Source organism: Phallusia mammillata, chromosome 2 (genome assembly GCF_965637545.1).
Source record: "Phallusia mammillata chromosome 2, kaPhaMamm4.hap1.1, whole genome shotgun sequence".
Classification (NCBI taxonomy): Eukaryota; Metazoa; Chordata; class Ascidiacea; order Phlebobranchia; family Ascidiidae; genus Phallusia; species Phallusia mammillata.
The window spans coordinates 33302718-33326554 of NC_137253.1; the positions used below are offsets into that span (position 1 = coordinate 33302718).

Consider the following 23837-nt stretch of genomic DNA (forward strand, 5'->3'; position numbering starts at 1 on the left):
CGTAATTTTTAAAATGTATTTGTTTGTGACCCCTGGTAATAAAGTTCGAAGTATATTAGTTAATGCTCAAACATTTAAATTACAAACAAAAACAAACATTTCTTTTAATTTCATTGATAACTCTTTAAGACATTAGGTCTGTTGCTATTACCAATGAGCTGATTTGTTAAAAATGAAATGAGCAAAATGCATGTGTTGGTTGTGAGTCAGTTCTTGTCTGTGACTTTAATGAAATCTACATAAGTATTTGCCTTTGTATCTATAATTCGATTTGTTCCAACAATTTTAAAAAAATTATTGGTTTTGTTAGATCATTCAGGTGTGTGTTTGCTAAACAATCTGTAATACACAATTTTCCTGATGTTCAAGAAGTAATAAATATACCCTGCTTGTGTGAAGCACAAAAACTGAGATTAGAAACTGACCCAATGTGCCTGAATATTGATCCTGACTGTTCAGCTGTTGAGCACAAGTAATATACAGCCAGTTTTTATTTAGACAACAAATGCACACAAATATGGACTTTGCGAAACCATAAAAAGATTTTACACTGCAATACACAGGGCAAAAAGAACTTGTTGTTTCTAAATCAATAAGTTAAATGGCGACTTAGAAAATGCATCTTACTTCTGTGCAATGCGAAACAGGAATTTTCTAAAATATTGGTTGGAAAAACTTCACTAATGTTTGAACAAAAAAAATATGCCGAACTTAAAACCCTGTTGCTTGCATCATTAATGAACAGATTTTCCGAAAAGAGCGCTCTTAAGCTCATCGTAAAGGACCAGCACCAAGGCACCACCTGTGCCTCTAAGAACATTGGAGAAAGCTCCCTTGAAGAAAGCCTTGCCTCCCTCCTGTTGGCGGATCTTACGCCAGCAATCGATGGTACCCTTGTACATGATATCCTCCTTAGCTCGGCCAGACTGCATCATCATGCGACGTCGTACGGTGTCGAATGGATAGGAGATGATACCAGCTCCAGTTGTGACGGTTTGGGCAATTAGCCAGCTGACAATAATTGGGGTGTTCTTTGGATCAGGAAGCATTCCTTTCACAGTGTCGTACGTACCAAAGTACGCGGCACGGTATACAATAATACCTTGGATTGAGACAAAGAAACCTTGATACAGACCTCCGATTCCATCACGCTTTGCAATTTTTGCAATACAGTTGGCTAGACCAGTGAATTCTCTTGAATCACCCTTTCCAACGTCAGCGGCAAGCCTGGTACGAGCAAAGTCTAAAGGATAAACGAAGCACAAACCAGTAGCTCCTGCTGCTCCACCTGAAGCTAGGTTACCCAGAAAATATCGCCAGAACTGGGTTTTCTTGTCGACACCAGCCAGGAAAACCTGCTTGTAAGTGTCCTTGAATGCGAAGTTTAGGGCTTGGGTTGGAAAATACCGGATGACGTTAGCAAGATTTCCTCTCCAAAATGATACAAATCCTTGCTCGCGTGGAATTCTTACGAAGGCATCTACGATACCTTTGTATTCGGTTCCAGCGACGATCTGCTTTGATGCTGCTTGGACTTGAAGTAACAACTTTACTCTTTCAATTGGGGCAACGATAGTTTTGGAAATAGCTGCCGCCGTTCCACCAACAGCCAAATCTTGAGCGAAGTTTACAAAACTGAATGGCATTTTTAATTCTTCTTTTACAAACTAATTGAAGTTAAAGAGTAGATCAAACCTGAACCGATTCCAACAGATGAACACTGGCAAAGACCAAGGGCGAAAGAAACCGCTATATATTCCTATCCTAACCTTTGAAATGTCCCGGATGTATTCGCAATGTCACAGGGTTAAAGGTTGAGTAACTGAACCGGCGTTTCTGTCCTTCTAGGTGAGTTTCAAAGTTTTGCTAACTCTCTGTTTCGTCACAACCAACACAAAAACAAGTTATAATAAGCAATTGTTTTTTTGCTAACGTGAGTTCTATGGCAACCGTTCTATTGAGATTTTGAATGTGTTTTTTTTTCTACGCCATGAAAACTTTATGAAATGTGTCCTAAGCAATTACTATTTAATTTGCCTCATGTTTTGACTTTAAAATTGGTTTTGCGAATAACAAGAATTACAGCGCAAAATCTGTTTAGTTTGTCGTAAAGTAGACATTCAATTAAGTTTAGGTTAATTGAGTCTTTTCATTGAGTTTTGTTTGCTGCAAACTTGCTTTTCACTTTAGCGCTTTTTTTTGGAATTATAAATTTTTTTCTCTTGTTTAAAATATTACATTTTTTGTTCAAATACAAAATTAACGTCGAATGACAAGATTTTTATGTCAAACCTGTACTGACAACGTCAAAGCATCAAACAAACAGCGGGATTTCGTGTTTTCAACAAAACTTTTGTTTAATAATGGTTAACGTGTAGACGTAAATTACAAATGTTTGTTGGGAAAGTAACAAGAGAGAAAGGTTTTTCTTTTTGTATGACTCGCAAGTGTAAAAAGGAGTAGAAGATTTGGAAATATAACTGCAATTGTCAAGATAAAACGGCAGAATCATGTGAATATTTCATGCAGAAACTTACATTTTTTGTAATGCAGGTTGCATCGAGCAGGGAAAATTGCCTAATCTTGGGCATAATTTTCCGTAATCTCGCAACGCAAGCATGCAATCTGGATATATTCGGGCACCTCGAAGGTTACCCAGCGGCAATGACAATAAATCACACATGGTAAGACCTAGAGTTCCCTCTCGAGAAATTCTCGAGAAATCTCGAAAAAATCGAGTCTCGATTCTCGAGAAATAAATAAAAATTTCTCGAGAAAAATCACGTCACGTATCTTAAACAAAAAGTAAATGCGACACCTCTTATTACGTGTATTTTTCGTTTCAACTCGCCTCTGGAGCGGACTGGGCACATAACTTTCTTATTTTGCTTCCGAAACAGCGATTTTTAACGTGCGTTGCCGCTAAACTTTCACCTTTCCCAGGCAGTAGTCACGCCTGGTTGCGTAAGATCTATAACAGTCGCTTCGTTTTTGGCTGATTTGCTAGCGAATCACTACTTGCGATCGCTACTAGAAGCGAAAAAACGTACAATCGGAAATTTTTTTGTTTGTTTTTGTTACAAAATCGGCTTAAATAAAAATTTCGAGACTCTCGAGATTCTCGAGAAATGGATTTTTAATTTCTCGTTTCTCGAGAAACGAAAAAGTCGAGAAATAGAGGAACCCTAAGACCTGTATGCATACTTGCTGCACGTCACATGAAGTACGACTTATTGTTTTCTGGGCTCCTCTAAAATACGCAATCTACGCAATCTGCTTATAAAACGTATGCAACCTTTAAAAAATGTTGACGGTTAGGGCTTTTAGGGTCTGGGTGAGGGTTTATAATAAAATTAACACAATAATTTAGTTTTAGATGTCCAGTTTGGGCTTAATATTCTCATATGTGTTGAGAGTGGTACTAAACACTGTATGGTACCGCATGTTAACACTTGTAGAGAAAATTAGACCTGAAACGCATCTGAAATTAAATTATAAAGTTAATTGTATCACAAACCGTCACCCTGACCCTAATAGCACTAACCGTCAACATCTTAGTTAGTTTTTGTTAGTAGATTGCGTATAGCTTGCGTAGATTGCGTATTTTAGAGTGGCCCTTGTTTTCTTCCGTAACTTTTGCAAGATTTACTTGAACTGGTTTGCAGTTTTTAATTTCAGATTTTTTTAAACTTTACTAACTTGTATTATGGCAATAAATGTTAGTTATTGTGTTTGAAAACAAAAAAAAAACTTTTACTTTAGTAACATCAAAGTGAAATTCCACTTTGTTTAATCTTGCCTCATGTATGCATACACAGAATTATTGTTTAGCACAGGGCTTCCCAAACTGGGGGTCGCTTAACAAACTTGAGGGGTTGCAGAGAGCTGTACCAATTTTGCAGAAAGTACTCCATACAGGGGGTCCCGCACACCCCCGGCCTTGACTTTTGTATAACATCACAATGTCATGTTTGTTCAAGTTTTGTCGTTTGTAAAACAGTCAAGCTAAGCGCTTGTAGTGATGGCGTTGATCGAACAAACATCGGTTGAACGCAACAATTGCAATTGTTTTGAAATACACACTCATTTTGATGCAACATAAAGATAACAAATAGAGTTATAGACTAATGTTTAAGTATTGTGTGGCGCAATAACTTTCTCTAATAAAAATAAGTAATAAATTTACGATTTCTAAGCAGTGTTTAATGTCCGTTTGCAAAGCACTGCAACGGCCTAAACTTGGTCCAAGGTGATAAGTGCCTATTTGCAAAACAATGTGACAGAAACTAAAGGCTAAAGCACCTAAAAGCTATCGGTGTTTGGACGTGTAAAGTAGTAGACTCCGTGTACAGTTAGGTTGTTTTTAGTTTTTGCTCGAATTAGTACATTCAAAAAATACAACAAACGTATTTTTTGCATTGTTTATCATATTATCCATGAAGGGTCGCGGAAAATTTAAAGAGATTAAAATGAGTCAAAATCAAAAAAGTTTGGGAAGCCCTGGTTTAGCCAACCAAATCACCATTTTTTTTCAAAGTGGGCATGATAATATGAAATATGACATGCATAGTCCACAATGTCTTTCCTAAGATATAAATTTAGACCAAATAGCTTCATGTGGAAAACTGCTGCAAGCTTGTAGTTAGCTAGCTCCTAGTTTAGCAAATGTTTATAAGATCACAGACAGTTTAATTGGTCACACTTGTTTGTTTGTTTACAGCATCGAGGTCCTCATGCAAAACAAATTCTCAAGAAATCCTCTCGACAACCACCCAATGATGATGAAATGCTTGTGTTCGGTTACGCAAGCAAGCTCTATCCTCCAGATTCAAACTCTGCCGTAATCTCCAAAAACAAACACCTGATTCTTTGGAACGGCGACGAAGAAGTTGACATTAAAATCGACAGGTACATTTTTGCTTCTTTGAAAATGTAGCAATGAGAATTTGTTGAAATCACACAATTGCTTGTTGGTGAAATGAAGATTGGAATTACTTCAGCAACCAAGAAAGCAACTCTTCAGTGGTAAGATGACTGGCCTAGGTCATTTCTGCAATGAGTTAAAGGGCTACTTTAAAATACATAATCTACTTCATTTATGCATGTAATTTGCAAAATTCGCTCTATGTTATGACTTCAAATGCAATTTACTCCAGTCCCTGTCAGAAACAAACCACTGCATGTGTTTTGTTGCGGGTGGTACTAAACATTGCGTGGTACCACAGGACTTTACATGTAAGAATGAAGTATATGTAATGTTGTAATTACAAACACCAACCCTAATTTACCCAACCATCAGTAGATTGTATATTTTAAAGTACCCCTAATGAAAATGCTCACAAAAAAATGTTTGTACAAGTTGAATCACAAAATCCCAATGTCTGTTGCTTGGGACTTATTGTCTTCTATAAAAAAATTCTTGTTGCAAAACCTCAACATTATGACATACATTATGACTTACTTCTGGTCAGATATAATACAAGACAAACACATTATCATTGTGGTAGTAACTGAAAATACTTTTCTTATTACTTTGATAACCTCGGAGCAATAACATCCAGATATGACTGCCGAGCATCGTTATATGATCTCTCTGAATTTGACGGTGATTCATGGAACAAAACTTATCAGGTTCGAGTTATTCTTAAAAATAGGTTTTACCCCTGGGATGTGGTTAAATACAAGACTTGTGATTGATTCATGTTTGAACTATAAATTGGGGGAAACCAGTAAACTTCTGAAAACAAATGTTAACGTAGTTTTGAATACTTGCAACACTTGGTGGGCAGGAGCTCTAAAAATGACCAAAGTGTTTGCAAATGTCAATCTAGAAAAAGTTAACATAACATTCTGTGGAGACCATAAAGTAAATAATTTTGCAGCAATCCGAGGAGGAGACACGACTTGAGGAGAAACTTGATGAGGAAAGATACAGAGCGCTAAAAATTAATGAGATGGAAGAAAATGTCAGACAAGGTAATTTTAGCTGTTATTATGTTACTTGTTTGTAACACCTTTGCATACATGGTGTTGCAAACTGGTCAGTCACCCATCCTAACCGTGCTAATTATAATGTTAAAAGTCCTTTGGCACACCAAGAATAGCTAAGATGTTTCATTTACGCTCTCCAAAATAGAATCACCTACTTTTATAAAACACACAACAGCACCCAAAATTCACAGGTTACTCCAGTTAATACATAGCGTGATGATAGCAACCATCAGATGCATTGTTACATCATAAGATGTCTGGGTTATACATGTTAATTTGTGACACATGGTCTTTCTAATGCATTGTCATCACTGTTTGTATATTCAATTTTTTATGTCCAAAGCTGATAATCAAGTCCACTCAGTCTGTGACTTTTTCATTATTCTTGTGTATTAATGTTATGGGTCCTCTTTCCTTCAGGGGCCTTATGATATGAGTTGACAAGTCGGTTCAAGATAAACTGATTTCAATCGTTTTAAATTTACTCATATTATAAAAAAGTAGATATATATATATATATGAAGTTGTGCAATGTAGATTTTGATCCTGATTCACCCAGCAGTTTATCCACAGGCCTATACATGAAAGTTTTAGAAACAGCTTTATTTATTGAAATCACATAGCTTTCTTCTAACTTTTTATATATTTTTTATATTTGCATCTGTTTACTCCCAAAAAAGTCATTTTAAAATTCACAGGCAATTTGGGTAAAAAAGCACACTTTAATGTGTTAACTGTCAGTGACTGAGCCAATCAAATGCGATTGATGGCAGGTTGCACACTTTGCCTAATGTGGGTTTACATTTATGAATCGGAATTGTGAACTCAAATAGAATAAGCAATTAAATAAGTTCACAGAAATTGCCCAATTTGAATGTTGTTTAATCCTGTTATAACAGGACAGACATAATATTTGATGTTGCCTTAAAATGATATATGTTGTAAATTTTCTTTGCAGAAGAAGAAATGAAACGACTTCACGCTTCAATTTCATCAAACCCCTACCAACAAGTTGGTTTCAAGTACGGTGATGAGTATGACCCGTCCGTTCCCACAACAGATACCACTGATGTAGAGGAAAGTGTCACTGATGACAAACCCTTCATAGCTCCAACTTCCCTCGCTGTGCCCACAGAAATGGAAATTGTGAGTTTCTAAGATCAGGTTAAAAAATTACTTCAAAACTATTTTTCATCAGTAAATCAAAGGTCATTGTTGGCTCTGTTCCATGGTTTGCTGCTTGTTTCACTTTCTCGGTGGGGATTGCAAGTGAGACCAGTAATGGTGCTTGTGACTTGGCCTTCAGTGGGTTTACCATAAAGCCATGGTGATCTGTTGATTTGTTGTTACAAATTTGGCAAGTTTATTAGGCCTGGCATATTTAGCTTTTTTATGCTGTAATTTTTATTTGTAGCCTATAAGTGGTATGCGAACTGAGACTATAGTGTGGCTAATGAAAAGGCTATTTTGTAGTTGTTCACTTGAGATAGATAGGTGTGGGTGTTTTAAGGTCGATACTGATTATCAGCAGTTAAGTAGGCCAATAACGATATTTTGTTTGCAGCAAAAAAGCCCTAACATTGTACCACCTTAACACCAAAAAATCCAATGTTATTTGAATGCGAGTGTTGGGTGAAATTACATTAATATAACAAAAAGTGTTGATAATCAGTCTATGCCTACTGTTTACAATGGATACAATGAGGTACATAGTAAAATAGACTAATTTAGATAAATAAGACTGATTTCATAAGACAATCTTTACTTTGGTGTTCATATTACAAGAAAAATGTTAAACATGCTAACAGAATCTAATTATTAATTTTTTAGCCTCCAACGGAAAAGATGAATGCCATTATTGAGAAGACTGCAACATTTGTTAGCAAGCAAGGAACTCAAATGGAAATTGTTCTGAAAGCAAAACAATCAAATAACTCTCAGTTTCAGTTTTTGCAGTTCGGCCATTATCTCAATCCCTACTATAAACATATGGTAAGATGACAAGATTAGAGACAGGTTGTAACATGATTGAACCATGGTTATACCAGCTCGGAAGAATGTTTCTCCATTAGGTTTAAACCCAGATGTTTTTGCAATAAAGAGTAAAATACATGACACTTTTTCAATATATAAGCTGTTGTTGCCAGGCATAGTATTAATTTTATAAAGTTATCAACGTCCTGTACAGGTCGCCTTCATCAGGGTAAATAACCCCTAAGAAATAAGTGTCATTTACCCTGATGAAGGCGACCTGTATATGACGTCAAAACAAAAAAGACATTTGCCAGAAGAGCTCAATAAAGTTAATAGACACTTTTTATATTTCATATGTGAGTGATAGAGGAATGTTACAGAGTTAATTGTTATAAATGCTTTCAGGTGAAACGAATCAGAGATGGAAAATATTGTCCGGGTGCGAAAGACAACGAGCAAGACAGCAATGAGGTTTGTGAATCAAATTATATTTTGTATGGTACATTTGTTAAGTTTTAATGTTTCAAGGACATTTCGCCATATTATCACCAACCTCCTGTTATTTTAAGGACTCGGACAGTTCAAGTGACGGAGAGGGTTATTTACATCCCAGTCTATTTGCGGCTGCACACAAACAAAATCAAAAGGAAAAGGATGAAAAAACAAAAGTAAAGAGTTTGTCGATAAATGTTTGTGAGGTTTTTGTGTACAACTAAATTACGTGGCCCTGAAAAAAATTCTGATTAAAGTGTTTTCTCACAATCATTGACAAACTTTTGAGGCTTTCTACCTTGTGGAGTAAAATAAGGCCCCTATGCTACAGCAGTGCTAACTTCTTTTTAAACATTAGGATTTATTTATCAGTAAAATAAATAACTTGCAGGCAATTCGAACTATTGACCCCGAACATCCACTTGCAAAGTTGATTGAGAAAGGGCGAGCTGCAAACGCGGCCAAGCAATATCAGCAGATGGTTGACACTGTGTACAGCTACTATCATCAACAAAACACAGGTAAACACATGCATATCGTCGTGCAAAAAAGGGCTTTTTAAATTGTCCCAGGAGATGCAATAACCTTTTTCACTGCAAAGATTTCCTAAAAGAATGTGTTTCTTTTTTAACAACTTAGGCAATGTAAACATCTCCAGCGTTATTATCGTAAATTAAATCATCATCAAAATACAGGTAACCCATGCATACAATGCTGTGAAAACTTGTTGATTTCACACCCAACCAAGTATTATGTTGGATACAAACTCACCTAAATATTTGTTGCAGAATCAGCCAACGGCGGAACGCAGCAAGTTGAACCCCCTCCACTGCCCATGTTTGAAACAATGTCGTCTCAGTTTTCAACAGATATGGTACTTCCCCAGCCCCACTACCCTGAAACCCCCGCACCCCCAGGTGAAGAGGCCCCGGGTAGTATAGCTCCTCCCCCTCTAACCCTTCCTCCCCACATGACCACAGGAGAGGAGCAACTCGTACCTCCTTCCCCTGATATGCAGCCGATCGTGGAAGCAGTGGCAAGGTAAGCTTCACAAATACATAAGCTGTCAGGCATATTATGTTTATCGTGCACTGTACTAGTCGCATTCAGTGTTATTAACCCTGATGAAGGCGACTTGTGTGGGACATCGAAAGGTCGGCATAAACATACATTTGCCAGAAGAGCTCTATAAATAAACTTCGCAAATATTTGGTGGAAAACACTACAGGTTCATGTGGCTTGTGGTAGAAAAATATCGACTTAATTGTGAAAAACATAAACTGTTTACTGGGATCAGCCCTGATTGAATGTTCGGTGACCGGTTGATTCCATATACCACCTTGCACCTTCAATGGGCCTGGCAGACTGTGATGGACTTGGTTGAATTCTACAGATGATTCTGGTTAACAAGAACTTTAATTTAGCTTTATTTTTATTTGCTGGAAATATTATCAAGTGCCCATACTTTGAAACACAAAACCGCCACTGAACAATACCCACTAAGATCATGATGGTATACAATTTGGGATTGAAGTTAGGAAGTTAGGTTTAGTGAACCAGTTAATTAGGTCTTGGACAGTAAAACTCTCAACTGCCAACTCTTTGTTATGTATTGTGCCACAAATAGAAGAATGTCTGTAACTTGTAACTTTTTTGGTTTCTGTGACAACTGTCATCGTTCCTGTGCAAAGTTGAATGTTGTTCAGGAAAATAGCTACAGAAGGGGAAGAAGTTGAAATGTCACTCGCAACACAAGATAACCCAAACTATGCGTTTCTACGTCCCTGGCATGAACTCCATCCTTACTACAAGTATCGGAAAACAGCTTGGTTACGCTTGCTTAACCCACCCCCTCCTCCAGGTTGGCGTTTCTACTTAAGAAAGATTAAACTTTTGTTTGCAACTGCACTTGTTTGAAAATATTTCGCATATCACATTTATAATTTTTGTTGCTTGCAATTTTTCATTTTATTTTAGAAACAAAAGAGGCAGAATTGTCCATTCCTCCTGAAACTCCTGAGGAAAGCCCAGATAAGGTTTGTCAGTTTTACCATAAAATATAGCTTTGCGAATCGTGGGTTTATTATGGGTCCCCTTATTAACTGTGGTACAAAGATTGTTTTACAGTTTTTTCTGTTGGTGCTTTAAACTTTTTGACATATATACATGATATATGATACATATGAGTTGGTCGACATAAATTTTGCCCTAGTTCACCCACAGAACCAGCAGAACATTAAATATTAAAACATTTAGACCTAATAAAATACATGACCCAGAAATTTTATACATTCTTGGTTGTTGCATTTTTTTAAGCATTTAGTAAGTTTTAGTTGAATTCACCGATTTACCTCTAAATTTCTTTTCATGGTGACACACCCATTGGGTCAAAAGTATAAGCTCATGATGTGTTAAATATTAAAACAGTTGCTGGTAGGGATTTTCGGCCCAGTTGTTTGAAATTTTGATTGACCAAGCCGTTATTTTCACAGCTTGTAGTATTAATACATGGACAGCACATGAGAAAGCATTTTATAATTGTGTTTCAAGTTTGTAATCGAAATTTTTTAGACTGAAGAAGTCAAACCGTCAGCCCCGATATCTTTCTCAATCAAACCGAGAAGCGAATCGAGCAACAAAATACTTGCGACCGTCGACAGCAAAACAAGCAAAATCCTCGCTGAGCCAGAAAGTGATGGAAAAGAAATAGTTTTAAAAGGTTGAATTAACTGTTTTGTGGTGGTCCAGCTATTTCTGATAAAATTTGACAGATTTTTATGCATTATTACATTTGCTTAATTAGGGAAGGTAGTTTTAATGTATTTAAACACCGGTCTACTTCGTATCTCATGGAGAAAAAACAGAAACATTATTAATGGCCTAAAAAAGTAGCTTAATCGAAAACTGCTGCTGACAGACAGCTTGTTGTGGTTTTGTATGTTTTTTGAAATTATGTTTTGTTTTTTAACTGACCTGTCAAAGTTAAGTTGCTTGCCGGATTGTTGTTTGAAAATGGAACATGTTGTATGTGGATGAGGAACGATCTTTCACAGTTTTGTGTTTTTTGTGCAGTTGAAAACGTGGAAACACGAAAAGTTCGAAGAAAATTTACAGAAGAAGCCCCACCAGGAAAATTCATGTCGGCTCCGAAATCCCCTCCAGGGAGATCCCCTACTATCACAGGTTTGGTCAATTTCTTTGATCATGTTAATACATTTGTAAGTTTATATCTGTGACTAGCAGCGAGTTTCATGTGGTTTTGGTCAATGAACTTGCAATTTTTCCTGTATTATATCTCTGCCACGTTGTTGCTTCATAAGTTCCGGGCCCCGGCACTTTTGTGTGCGCTGTCGAAAACCTTGGCATGCCCGATCGAAAGCTCGATGATATGGCATATCTAGTGACGGGGGTGCAAGGGTCATACGCACCAGGTGGGGGGCCTTCTCGGGGTCGGAAGTGACTAGAAGGAAATCGTGATGATTGACTTCTGCTGAAAAGAATAAATCTGTCAAAACTTACAACAGTACTTTGTGTTGTAGGGAATTGTCAGTTCGTGAAAGTTTTAAGGCAAAGTTTATGAAATTGAACCACAGTTTTACCTAAAGGGGCTGTTACCCCCAGGATGTACCGAGGTCCCTTTCTGTGTCACAAGTTGTCCAGCTGTGTTGTACTGCCAGGGAGGGACATTCAGGTCCTTGTCCTGTATGGAACACAATGTAGTTGATTTGCAACGTGGTTTAACTTGCGTTCATGGTGAACCTTAAAACCCGGCGGAGTCCGAGATCGACCCGAGCTTTGAAATGAGTACGTTGCTCTTCGCTGTTCCAGCTTGTCAATAAATCCTTGTTGTTCATAAAGTCCCGGTAAAAGAAGACTTCCTTTCCGTGAAACTCCTGGTTCATGTTTTCTCCCTTGACCTTCAGAACATTTCTAATGACTACGTTTATTTTACTTCGCTTTGCAACCAAAACGGTGTTATGTAGCTTTTAATAGGCTGACAACCATGATCTAACTTCATGTATCCGGCCCAAGATCGCATTAAATTTTTTTTCTTAAATGTCTGGGAGCAATTTATGCATTTCATTATTTATGTACCAAAGACTTTGTAAAAAAAAAAAAGATAAAGTGACAGTTATTGGAACAGGCATTGTTACTGTTACATACAAATACAAAATTATTGTGTGTGGGAACTTGCCTTTGCACTGTGTAATAGAGTTGTGTTCAAGTTTACTGTGTGATTGGGCCTGATTGTTAAAATCCTAAGCAAACCTGTTGATTAACGTTTGAGCAAGAAAGTACTGCATTTCACTTCACAAATGTACATTTTCACATCAATAAAATACGAGTTTAAATTCTTAAAGTTAGAGCATAGGTCCAGCTCTGCAATGTCACCACTACTTGTAGCGCATGCAAAAAGGTTGCCCAACTTTGCTTTTATTTATGCTAGGGTATTTGCGCATAAGTAAACAAACCGGGCACCAAAATTAAGCAGGAGTCAACGTAAAAAAGTTTACAAAAAGGTAACAAGTTCATTGTGGAGGTGATACTGTCATAGAGTTGTAGTGTATAGAGTTGACATGTTTCTTTACTCATTTGTGAGAATAAGAACAAAAGTTTTAACCTGCAAAGTTGTATGTTGCCTGTATTGGGTTCATCTCTCCGTCACTGAGGAAATCTCTGTATCTGTAATGTCCGGGAACTGGAGTTTCTTTGACCAGAACTCTCCACCATTCGCGCTGTGACACTGGTGACTCATAATCTTCCCGCGGATTCTACAATAAATCACAGCACTTGCAAAATATTGTGCAAATAAATCTTGCTTACCTTCCGTCCTTTGGTGTAGGCAGAATAAACCCTTGTCTGCAGAATGTGGGAAATTCGTGGTGTAATGTTGAATTTAATTGTGCTTTTCCTAACTTGACTCTCACTGATGACTTTGTTGCTTGTCTCCAACATTGATCTGCTTTCTTCCTTCATGTTTGCATTCCCTGGTAAACTGAAAATTCAACCAATTTCATTGTTGACATAATACTCCTATGACATCACAAACTTATTTATTCCTTATTGTTCCCTAACAATACCAGTTTGGTTTTGTCTGTGTGTGATATGTTTTGTGGCTAACCTCTTTGCAAGAAAAACATTGATTGCTTCATGGGTTTATCTTTTAAACTTTTTGTTTTCTGCTGGAAATTGTGTGTGATATTTTGACTGAAACTTTCATAGATGGTAGATACAGTTGTAGATATGCCATTGTTTATTTGACTTAAAATCTTCACTGGTTAGGCTACCCTGTTACCCTAAAATACAAAAAAAATGTAAAATGCACTAAATGTTTCTGTACCGTATTTATGTGTCAACTTTTTTGTTGAACAGAAATTTTGCAGATGGCGGTCAGGATTGTTTTAATGTTTGGTGATTTGAACACATTTGTTCTTTTAAGAAAATAAGACTCAGTTTGGATGAAATGTATTTTATGGGACCCCTTCCCTGACCTTTGTAGATCAATTGATGTTTATAGTAAATTGTAAATAGGACATAGAATATATATATAAAATGGCAATATGTTGGAATTCTAGTTTGATTTTTCTTTTTATTGATTCAGAAGACATCCAACATGCACCAACGGAAATTGGAAAAATTTGTGATGAAACCCAACCCCAGGTGGAATCCCTCATCGAACCCCAAACCCAGGTTGTTCCCCCGATCCAACCCTCACCCCCCTCTCCACCACCGAAGCCAGCTTCAAACTTTACAGCTGTAACTTCCACGGGTGAAGCCGCTTCTGTATCGCTCCTTCGACAGAAACAAGCAGCAAGAAGAATGAAAGCTTTGCAATTCTTAAAAGCCAAACAGAAACAGGTGACAATACATTGTTTGCACTTAGGTGTGCAGTTCAAACCAGGCCAAGGTTTCAGTTCTATACAAACTAAGAATGCTGAAGTCATTGAAGCCGCTAGGTGGTTCCCAATTATTTGATAACACCAGACCCCTTTAAAATTATTAGCGTTACAGACCCACATGTAAAGTTTGACTTCAGAATTTTGCATTTTTTAAAGTTTTTGATTGCCACATTGGGTGTGTGAACCCAAGTTTGGAACCACTAGGTTGTAGCGGTTCCTAACCCACAACACATCCAGAGTTTATCTCATATATTGTTTGATTTTATTGTTTAGGAACCAGTGGTGGAAAATACTGAACAGATCGTCCAAACAAATCCAGCCAATGAAGATATTTTTGATCTTTCATCGTCACCGAAGCCGGAACCGGTGAGAACATGGAATTTATTTCTTGAAATGAGCACTGAGTTAACTTCTCTACACTTGGTAAAAGAAATCATAGCGACACAAAAACAAATCACAATCACCCGGTCGGAAATAGCTGCGCATCATTAAAACGTTATGAAGCGCAAAACAGTGGATGGTACAATTTATGGATAATGGTTGAACCCTTGCTAGGGAAAGAGGGTTGAAGTTCGACAGGTTTATAAACCCTGTTGGTTGTTTTTAATCCCTGGAAGGGACAGGACATGGAGCGTCATCTAACGGGGGCTCACCGGGAGTGAGTTTGGTGCAATGTGGGACCAGTCTAGTGGGGCCTTCAATCTAACCATGTGCATGCATGCACTTGCGTTAGGAAAAGAGAATTAATGGTTCCACAGAAAAAAAAACCTGTTGAATACTTTTATGCGCCGAAAAGAAAAATACATTCAAAATGTTGGTCACATTAATATATTTATTATTTTGTTGTTTTTAAAGAATGTTTTGTAAAACACGTCATTCACACCAAAAAACGATAACATTTTTTTTATCGCTACCATTTTAAACTGATTTAAATAGAAGGATCAAGATTGAAGACCAGTCGTCCAATACCGGGGCCGATCAGTTTAAAGTTAAAACCACTTAAAAACCCAGGCAAAAATTTGACTGTCGGTTTGCCAGGCAAGTCTCCTGTATCACTTTACATGCGATACACACGTCATAAAGCGAGTGTGATGTCATAAATACCGTTCAGACAATACACGTTGATATGTTTTACCTTCGTTACAGTAATTTATGGCGATTCTTCTTGCGATTTCTTCTCTCTCTTGAACTGACTTGAATTCAAAGTGGAAATGCTTATCTTGCAACCCTACATAACATATTTCATAAATCCGCAATATCCTGGTTATGTTTTAGATTTCTCCCGAAAAAGAAAATTCACCCGATTTATCGAACGTCGCTCCCTCATCAACCGACCAAACAAACAATCCCAAAACATCCGACCCAACTCCAGCTAATACGAGGTGAACCCACATTAAACATTAAACTTCGTAACTTACAAAACCAGCAAGTTATTGTGAGCAAAAACTGGGCCTTCTGTCGCTTTTAATCCAGACGACCTGGTGATGACAATAGCACTTGATACTGGCTCTGATTTTGTGCTTAGATTATTCAAAACCGTGAAAGGTGTACATCAGAAAGTTATTTATCTCCACAGCCCCGCACCACAACGTCATCGGTCAAGTAAAGGTCACCACTCTTCACCTTTGACCTCTGATAAATCAAGGTTAGTTTCGTATTGTGACGTCATTTAGTGAACTTTACCGAATTTCACTTTTTCTGTGATAGCTCCTTTCAACATAGGGAAATCCCCTCTGCATATCGTCAGGAAAACAGAGAAAAATCACTGGAGCGTGACAGAAGGTTTGTTGCATTTGATGGAAAATCTACTAACACCATACCTCACGGCAGGTCCACGTTTAGCTAATTTTGAGTTATGGTGTTGGTATAGCTCCACAAAATTTTTCATCTGATAATTTTCATTTTGTGAAATACGTGTTTCGTTCCAGATCCCACAAACGAAGCAGCAAGCACAGATCGCGAACCGGTTCCTCCTCACCCGGTCGTAAACACAAGTAAGTGCGGCCCCTAGTGGTGACTATTTTGTATGTTTTATTCCACCAGATGGTGCACAGTTCGTTGTACCTCCTGATGTGGCGAAATCCGCAATCGTAATTTGCACTCATTTGGAAAAATTGACTCCGATCTGTGCACATTCTGTAAGGTGCTACAGAAAACGTTTACCATGTTTTTTATTTTTGTCATGTAACTAGACTGTATTGTGAAAACGTTTGTTCATGGATTAGTGCTAGAACCCGAGTCCCACTGACATTACCCCATTCCCGTTAATTTACTTTTTGGCGTCCACAATGGTATATCCGGCGATGTATTATTAAACTAAATATTGTTGTGTGCCAGATAGGTTATTTACCAATGTAAAATGTGAACAGTGCGAAAAAAATGCGAAATCGTAAATACTGAAGGGTTTTGCGGCCAGTTTGGTTATTCAACGTAATATCCTCCCTACATCCTAAAAAAATGAAAGAATAAATTAGTAAAAATGCAAACTTTTTGTCCCATAACTGGGTGTTTTAAACCAACGTGTGAACAGCCGGAACATTTCCCCATAAAATATTGTGCGGACGCCGCATTTACACAATCAGCTTTTTCGGTAATTTGCAGCTTTTCACATCGGAAAAACACTACAGCGTTCGTTGGTTTTGTTTTTCGTCAAAACTAATTGTTGTTGTTTTTTCAGACGATCCCGTAAACACGTGAATAGCAAATTCGGCGAGCGAAAGAAAAAGAAAAGAAAAAAAGAGAAAAGTCGCAAGTCTGTTGAAAGGTAGGCTGCCTCTAATCAATTGTTTGTCATCAAACACAATTATGACCCAACAAGATAATGGGATAATGGATTATCGAGCTTGTAAATAACTAATGCATCTCGTGTCACACTGATTCGATCAGGGTGGAATTAAGCTGTAACCATGGTAACCGACGAGTTGTTTGTGACGAAATTCCCGGAATCGCGCGTTATGTGAAAATATTTGCTTATGCTTATATTTCCAGGCAAATTATTATGGGTCCCCTTCCCTGAAGGGGACACATATTGTTTTTGTCCGTATTTCTTTTTTCTGTCTAACGCTGGCTTGTTAGACGCGTTTGGTTAAGAAAGAGTGCTTTAAATTTATTCAAATTTGCACAGATGTTAGTTATTAATCTAAATTTGATCCTCCTGAAGTTTGACCCCGATTGACCCAGCGGTTCACCCACAGGCCCCCAAAATGCAAATTTTTTAAAACATGGTTTGTTATATGCGTTTGGTCAAGAAAGAGTGCTTCAAATTTGTTTAAATTTTGTCAGATGTTAGTTATTAACCAAAATTTAATCCTCCTGAAGTTTGACCCTGAATGACCCAAGGGTTCACCCACAGGCCCCCGAAACGTAAAATTTTTAACGCTGGTTTGTAACGCTCGTTTGGTAAAGAAAGAATGCTTCAGATTTATTCAAATTTGGACATACGTTAGTTATTAATCCAAACTTGATCCTCCAGAAGTTTGACCCCGAATTACCCAGCGGTTCACCCACAGGCCCCCGAAACGTAAATGTGTCTAACGCTCGTTTGGTCAAGAAAGACACTGTAGGCAGAAGTCCCAAGAGAGTAACTCACTGGTTTACGATAGCAGGAGGGCTCAGCTTGACGTCGGACAGACGTTTTACGAGACGTCGTTTTGGTGATCAGAAATCAGCTGTTTTGCACAGCAATGCTATTTCGTTTTATTAAGTTATCACTCACATTTTCAGTTTTGGCGGTTTCACACCTATGACGTGATTTAAACCTAATAAGCGTGCTTCGGTTTCGTATCTGTCAAGCAAAACTTGTTAATCAAAATAAAGTTGAAAAAATAAACTTGACATTTTTGCAAGATAAATGTTTTTTTTAATGCTCGTTGTCAGGTCGGCCGCCGCATGACCACGGGTTACTTAAGGTCAACTAGTAGGTATTACTAACACAGTTCAGAACTTTCTTTCGTCATAACGTAGCGTTTTTTTGGCAACAAATTTAGGAATCAACACTCAAGGCATGTATAAATTAGGTTAAACGGTGTTGTTGAACAGTAAGGACGGCATGCTATTGAAAACGGTGTCAATAGGTCAAACAGTCGTTGCACCCTGAGAGGTTACTACAGGTCAATGGTTTTGCGAAACAAAGTTAAATGAAAAACGAATTGTTATGTGTACACTTGTAGCAAATTGCTTTTTAATTTAAAGTGTCTGTAACACAACTGTTACAGCTTTCTAGAAAAAAAAAAATGTGTTTAAAACCCGATCTTGGACGACAATATCTGGGTCAAAGCAAGAGATTAAATTAAAGTATTTGTTTCGTTCTTTTTTAATGTTTTTGTAATTAAATGACAATAATAGTGCAAAAAGAATACGAACAAAAAATGTTTATTGTTGGGTTAATGCTTTCTAAAAATTTGTCCTTAAAAATCTAAAAGTCACCGCAACATTTGTTTACCGTAAATCCGCACAAACACGCGTGTGGGGACCCTTTAGTTTTTGTTTACAAAAACAATCATATGTGTAGATCAAATGATGTGTATAGTAAATTGGTAAATATCGTATAGAATATATAAAGTGGAAGTATATCAGAAAGCCACCCTTCTAGTTTAATGTTGACCTTGTAAGATATTTATGGGGGAGTTTGAGGACAAAGCCTGTTGTGATGTCATATTTATAATATCGCTTGATGGAATGCTGCTATTCATTATGCTGTATGACGTAACAATAGCTGATGTTGGTTTCAGGTAGCGTAGTTGAACCAACTGTGATGTTGGAATCGAATATGACCTTTGCATTATTCATCCAACTCGTCATTAACACACAACCTGTTCCACTGACTATTGTTACGTCACACGGGATTGTGGGCGGCATTGTTTCGCGACAGCTGGTCTAGAACAAATCGACGCTTCCTTGTCTCAATTGATTTCTCGCTTCATTGTCGCGTCATAATAACATCATCAAGCTTTCCATCGCGGTTGTCAGTGGCGACGCGCGCTGCTTAAACCTCAAACGTGGTAAAAGCTTTGATTGACAGGTGAAAGACCGAACCATGTTTGTTGTTTCAGCGACGAACCAGAAGACGGACAGATTTCCGACCGACATTCTCATGTAAGGTTAAACACGGCTTGTGCGCATGCGCCAACCGTCCACAGCGCATGCGTACTGTTGGTATTTTTTATATTTTTATAATTTGTACGTTTTTTGACAAGTTAAACCTCATTTTTAGGGAGAATCCCCAAAGTGCGAACCCGATCTGACGGAAGAAACAAACAAAGGTTCGTGAAAGTCGCGTGACGTGTTTGTTGCCCTGGAAACCCACTCGATTGTTGATTTTAACTGTGAAGTCACAAACCCAGTATTCCTCACTATTAATCCTTACTCAATGCGCTTATTCCAAATTATGTGAAAAACCTATTTTATTTTTTGATGCAAATGACGAGAACTTGGTGCGTAAGTGACGTTTGTTCTGTGTCCAAAATTTTCTTCTTCGATTTAATTACTGGTTGGAATTACGAATAGCGGAGAAGTATTAGCGTAAAGATTTCCTAATCCCCGACATTGGTAGGCCGGCTTGCTTTACACTCACACAGTTTGGGCAACACATAAATATTTAATTCAATTCACCAGCCACCTTATAAATCAATGTCGCCACCAACCGTTGTGAAAATCTGCCCACGAAAACTCGATTTGAAATTTGAAGTCGAAACATTTTCCCACTTAGTGCTTGTTGTTGATTTTTTGCAATGATTCAAATACTAAATCTATAATCCCAAATAACTTGCACCAGCAGACATTGGTCGATTAAAGTGATGATGTTATTATTGCGAATTACTGGGATTAGTCGAAACAAAACTTTTCCATCTGCGATTTTCTGTCAATTAAACCTGATTCTGGCGGTAAATTAATTTCACTTTTCATCACAAATTTTGATTATCGATTATTCGCCCGCCCCTGCAAACTGTTGTTGATTATTGAGCGCGCCTAAATTCTTTTTGTTTGTTCGCAGATGCTCGGTCTATTGTTGACGTCACAAAGCCAGAGAATAATGGGGAATATTCGAGAAGCGAGGGTGAAATCGAGAGCGATTAGATTTCAGTGAAATATTTATAACTCGTTTTGTTGTCGGGTTCGGTTACAAAGCCCTCCCCGCCGACACACACAGTGACGTCATCGCCCTAAAGGGGGTTTCCAAACCAAGTCTTGAGTGAAATTTTGTTTATTGAATAAAAACACAACAACGAGACAATATGTGCAAACAATCGGTGTGTTCCAATGGCTGTTTGTTGCGCAGCGACGGCGCGACGTTTAAAAAGTGACGTCGTTTGCTTTTCGCTTGAACAATGACACGAGGTTGGAACGTTTAAACAATGAAGAGGACAATGGGTTTCGCTTGAACAGCGTCGGCATGTTGGATCGACGGAAAAGCAGGGACATCGGAGCTCGTTTGAACAAACCGACCAATCTGCTCCTGCGTACGTCATCGTTCACTTCATCGTTCAGTTCATCAGCGTTGGTCCGGCGAAAAAGGGGGGAGATTGCGCGTTCGTTGCTCACCAGGTCGTCGCTCTTGCCGGTTTGTGAAAACATTTCGTCCAGTTCGGATTCTAGGTTGTCTTCCGGAAGTTCGCCTCCCCAAACTCCACGCATCAGTTTCACCAGGAAGTCGGAGAGATATTGCGCCTCTTGTGGCGACACTCCTACTGGTTCGGATAAAGTACCTGAAACACATAAGCGTTGTGGGATTCACTATGATAACCCAGGTTTAAATGTTGGCGTCGTTGTTTTATGCGAATTTGTTTGCAGATTGTCCGGCGTCTATTTGAGCAGCGAATAAACTTGCCGCGATGGACGATGTAACAAAATTTATTGTCATGAAATTATGCCAAGGAAATTTGAGACAGTCCGCACTTACGAAGCAGCTTTGCTACAGGAAATGTCGTTTATCTGTTGCCGATCAAGCAACTGATCTCTTGTGTTTTGCAGGCATTTAAATTTGAAAACTATTCACGTTTAACAAACCAAAAAGTTTATTTCTAAGATTTGATGCGTTGGATTATGTCACGTGCCGAGCTACTGTAAGATTGCATGCGTTAATATTTAGTATGTGCGGAGTTTAAGTTAAAACAACTTATTGCACATCACAGTAACTTACTAAAATCGTAGCGCTCCGTGTTGGGGTCTGGCTTCACTTGGACGTCGGGTTCTTCAGTTAAACCGACATCGTCGTTCCCGGCAGGTTGATGCTAAACACACAAAATTATTTCAAATAATTTTACTTCGACTAAAATCGACGAAAACTTACCTTAAACGATGAAAATTCCGGTTCAGAAGTGGAACCTAAAAATATAAAGCAGTTTAGATTTTACATCTGACATTTCCATTGCATCACACATCAAGTTATTAGGCAGTGCAGAGTTCTAAACAGGCTGAAATTTAAGCCCGAAAAACCCGGCCCGGCTTACAACTCCGAGCCTGGTAGGTTGTTATTATCCAACGAACCAGAGCTCACATGTGTGACATTTTTTTTTACATCCAACAATAGGTTGCACTCACCGCGTTGAGCAAGCAGAAAAACAGAAATCAGACAAACAGGTAAACTCGCAAACATCATTTTCATCGCAACGTTTCAACAAATTCCGGCTGGAGTGTGAGCTCGTTCGTCCAGCGCGCGTCTGATAAAGAACTCGAACGAAAAAATGAAGCAAAGTCACGTGATTCGTGCACATGTCACAAAAGCTTTTGTTTCCAAACAATTGGAAACACAATAGGCAAAACGTAAGCCTGACGCGTGTTTGTCAGATGTTTGCTGTAAAAAATTAATGAATATTAATTACTCGCAATATGTTTGACAAATTTTTGCGGTGTCATTTTGTCACCTGCTATTCGGCCAGATTCATTCAACACAAAAACTCTTCACTAAACATAATTAATTAAAAATGTCTTACATTCGAAAATTGAGTAAAAATTTGGTTGCTGTCAATTTTACTTGTGTGAAATTGTCGCAGACAGGGGCAAACTACGCAAGGGTTAGAACCAATCGTGGGATTCAGCCGGTTCGCACCAGTTCCACAGAACCTTCTCACGAAATTTTATGAGATCAGTGAACCGGTTAGCATTACTGGTTACTGTCAATGGACTTTTTCTAAACAGAACCTCAAAAATATGAAAAATATAACTTTTGTGATAGAACCAGCTGACAAAAAATTTGAATCCCACCACTGGTTAAAGCTATGTATAACCGTAGAGCGTGCGGTTGGTTTCACACCAAATTGGAGAATTAAAAAACCAAACAGGTGTTGCGTGTTCCCCACATTGTCAAATTTGCAAGAAGCAACCAAATGTTTTCAAAATACATTACACATGTTTATCTGTACTCTCTGTCGCCTCAGTGTGGTGGTCAAAAACTTTGTGCAAATACAGTTCATGCCTTTTAGCTCAGGGGTCGGCAAACTTTTTTCTACTGCGGACCGTTTACGAAACTAAAATTTTATCGCGGTCGGGCGTTCAGAAAACTACAAATATTTAACAATAAAAACGCCTAAATTAGTTTATCATCCCCGGGATACATGAGCAATACGTTTCAAAGCATTTAACCTGAAAAGATATACGGCTCGGTAACGAACTCGTCGGGGACCGGCACCGGCGATTGCCGACCACTGGTTTAAATTGTACTTTTTTTTATTGATTATACACTCTGTGTTAACATAGAGGCCTGTGACATAGTTGGGATATTTAATAAATGACACCGCAGATTAGTGTTTATGACCGCCATCGTTTAACATTCAGATGATTGCTTACAAATTTGTTGATTTCATTATATGTATGTATATGAGAGTAACTGTAAGTAGTGTATGTCAACCGCTAATGGGTTTTTTAACAATGTAGTAACGGTTGTACTGTTTGTTACCCTATTATATTATCAGTATTATGTTTGCATAAAATACATTTATTTAAGTCATCGATTTTTATTGTCATGTTTTCAGCTTGCGCTTTTCGTGCGCCAGTCTGTTTTCCTCGTTTCGGTTGTGGTTCTGCACCGAACGAGGGTTTCTCTACTGCCTTAGACGAAACCCATTGCTTGGGTTGACACCTTGACCCGGTGCAATGGCTTTTAAACCAAGATCAACCCGCAGAACCTTGATATAGTTTCCCATAAATTGTAAAGCATGCTGCTGTGTTCTATTTGTGAAAACCGACCCCAAGTTGTCAATCATGTTAAACTGAGCCCTGTGTTAAACCATGTTACCTCGTACAAGAGTGATCATATTTAACATAATATTTTCGCAGCACTTTTATATCAATGTTCTATTATTAACACATGCGTTTAAATTAAACCACCAATAATATATTGGGAATTGTCGTTGTGCAAATGCTGCTAAGAAAACCTCAATCAATATCACCACCAGCGGGATTTCCTGGGAATTTAATGTTGTGATAAATGTCAGTTCGAGCTCCTCACATTTTTACTGCGATCAACAATTGGTTTGCAAGCTG

The 23837-nt window shown here is 38.0% G+C and overlaps 4 protein-coding genes across 10 annotated transcripts; 1 reads left to right on the forward strand and 3 right to left on the reverse strand.

Annotated features, from left to right (window-relative positions):
- Nucleotides 1-473: 473 nt before the first annotated feature.
- On the reverse strand, nt 474-1726 carry LOC145215605 (ADP/ATP translocase 3-like). The gene has a single exon (XM_080084326.1). The coding sequence runs from the start codon at nt 1644-1646 to the stop codon at nt 735-737; it is 912 nt and encodes a 303-aa protein (XP_079940452.1). The 5' UTR covers nt 1647-1726; the 3' UTR covers nt 474-734.
- Nucleotides 1727-1784: 58 nt separating this feature from the next.
- LOC145215602 (uncharacterized) lies at nt 1785-21205 on the forward strand. Of its 7 annotated transcripts, none has more exons than XM_080084319.1 (25): nt 1785-1848; nt 2554-2684; nt 4721-4908; nt 5562-5631; nt 5883-5976; nt 6950-7137; nt 7822-7983; nt 8371-8436; nt 8535-8633; nt 8849-8978; nt 9246-9498; nt 10164-10318; nt 10435-10493; nt 11029-11176; nt 11530-11640; nt 14060-14316; nt 14631-14723; nt 15633-15739; nt 15934-16002; nt 16065-16139; nt 16286-16351; nt 17035-17121; nt 19409-19451; nt 19570-19618; nt 20350-21205. In XM_080084319.1, the coding sequence occupies exons 2-25, from the start codon at nt 2619-2621 to the stop codon at nt 20430-20432; spliced, it is 2718 nt and encodes a 905-aa protein (XP_079940445.1). In that variant the 5' UTR covers nt 1785-1848; nt 2554-2618; the 3' UTR covers nt 20433-21205. The 7 variants fall into 7 exon arrangements, with proteins under 7 accessions (XP_079940445.1, XP_079940444.1, XP_079940448.1 ...); XM_080084318.1 differs by lacking the exon at nt 1785-1848 and adding an exon at nt 1898-1933; XM_080084317.1 differs by lacking the exon at nt 1785-1848 and adding an exon at nt 2314-2422.
- Nucleotides 11651-13488, reverse strand: LOC145215611 (protein STPG4-like). Its single transcript, XM_080084334.1, has 5 exons — nt 13282-13488; nt 13079-13229; nt 12217-12374; nt 12057-12157; nt 11651-11944 (listed from the first exon to the last, which is right to left on the reverse strand). The coding sequence occupies exons 1-5, from the start codon at nt 13432-13434 to the stop codon at nt 11707-11709; spliced, it is 801 nt and encodes a 266-aa protein (XP_079940460.1). The 5' UTR covers nt 13435-13488; the 3' UTR covers nt 11651-11706.
- LOC145215608 (uncharacterized) lies at nt 20544-22004 on the reverse strand. Its single transcript, XM_080084331.1, has 4 exons — nt 21897-22004; nt 21646-21680; nt 21496-21586; nt 20544-21061 (listed from the first exon to the last, which is right to left on the reverse strand). The coding sequence occupies exons 1-4, from the start codon at nt 21958-21960 to the stop codon at nt 20649-20651; spliced, it is 603 nt and encodes a 200-aa protein (XP_079940457.1). The 5' UTR covers nt 21961-22004; the 3' UTR covers nt 20544-20648.
- Between the last annotated feature and the right edge of the window lie 1833 nt (nt 22005-23837).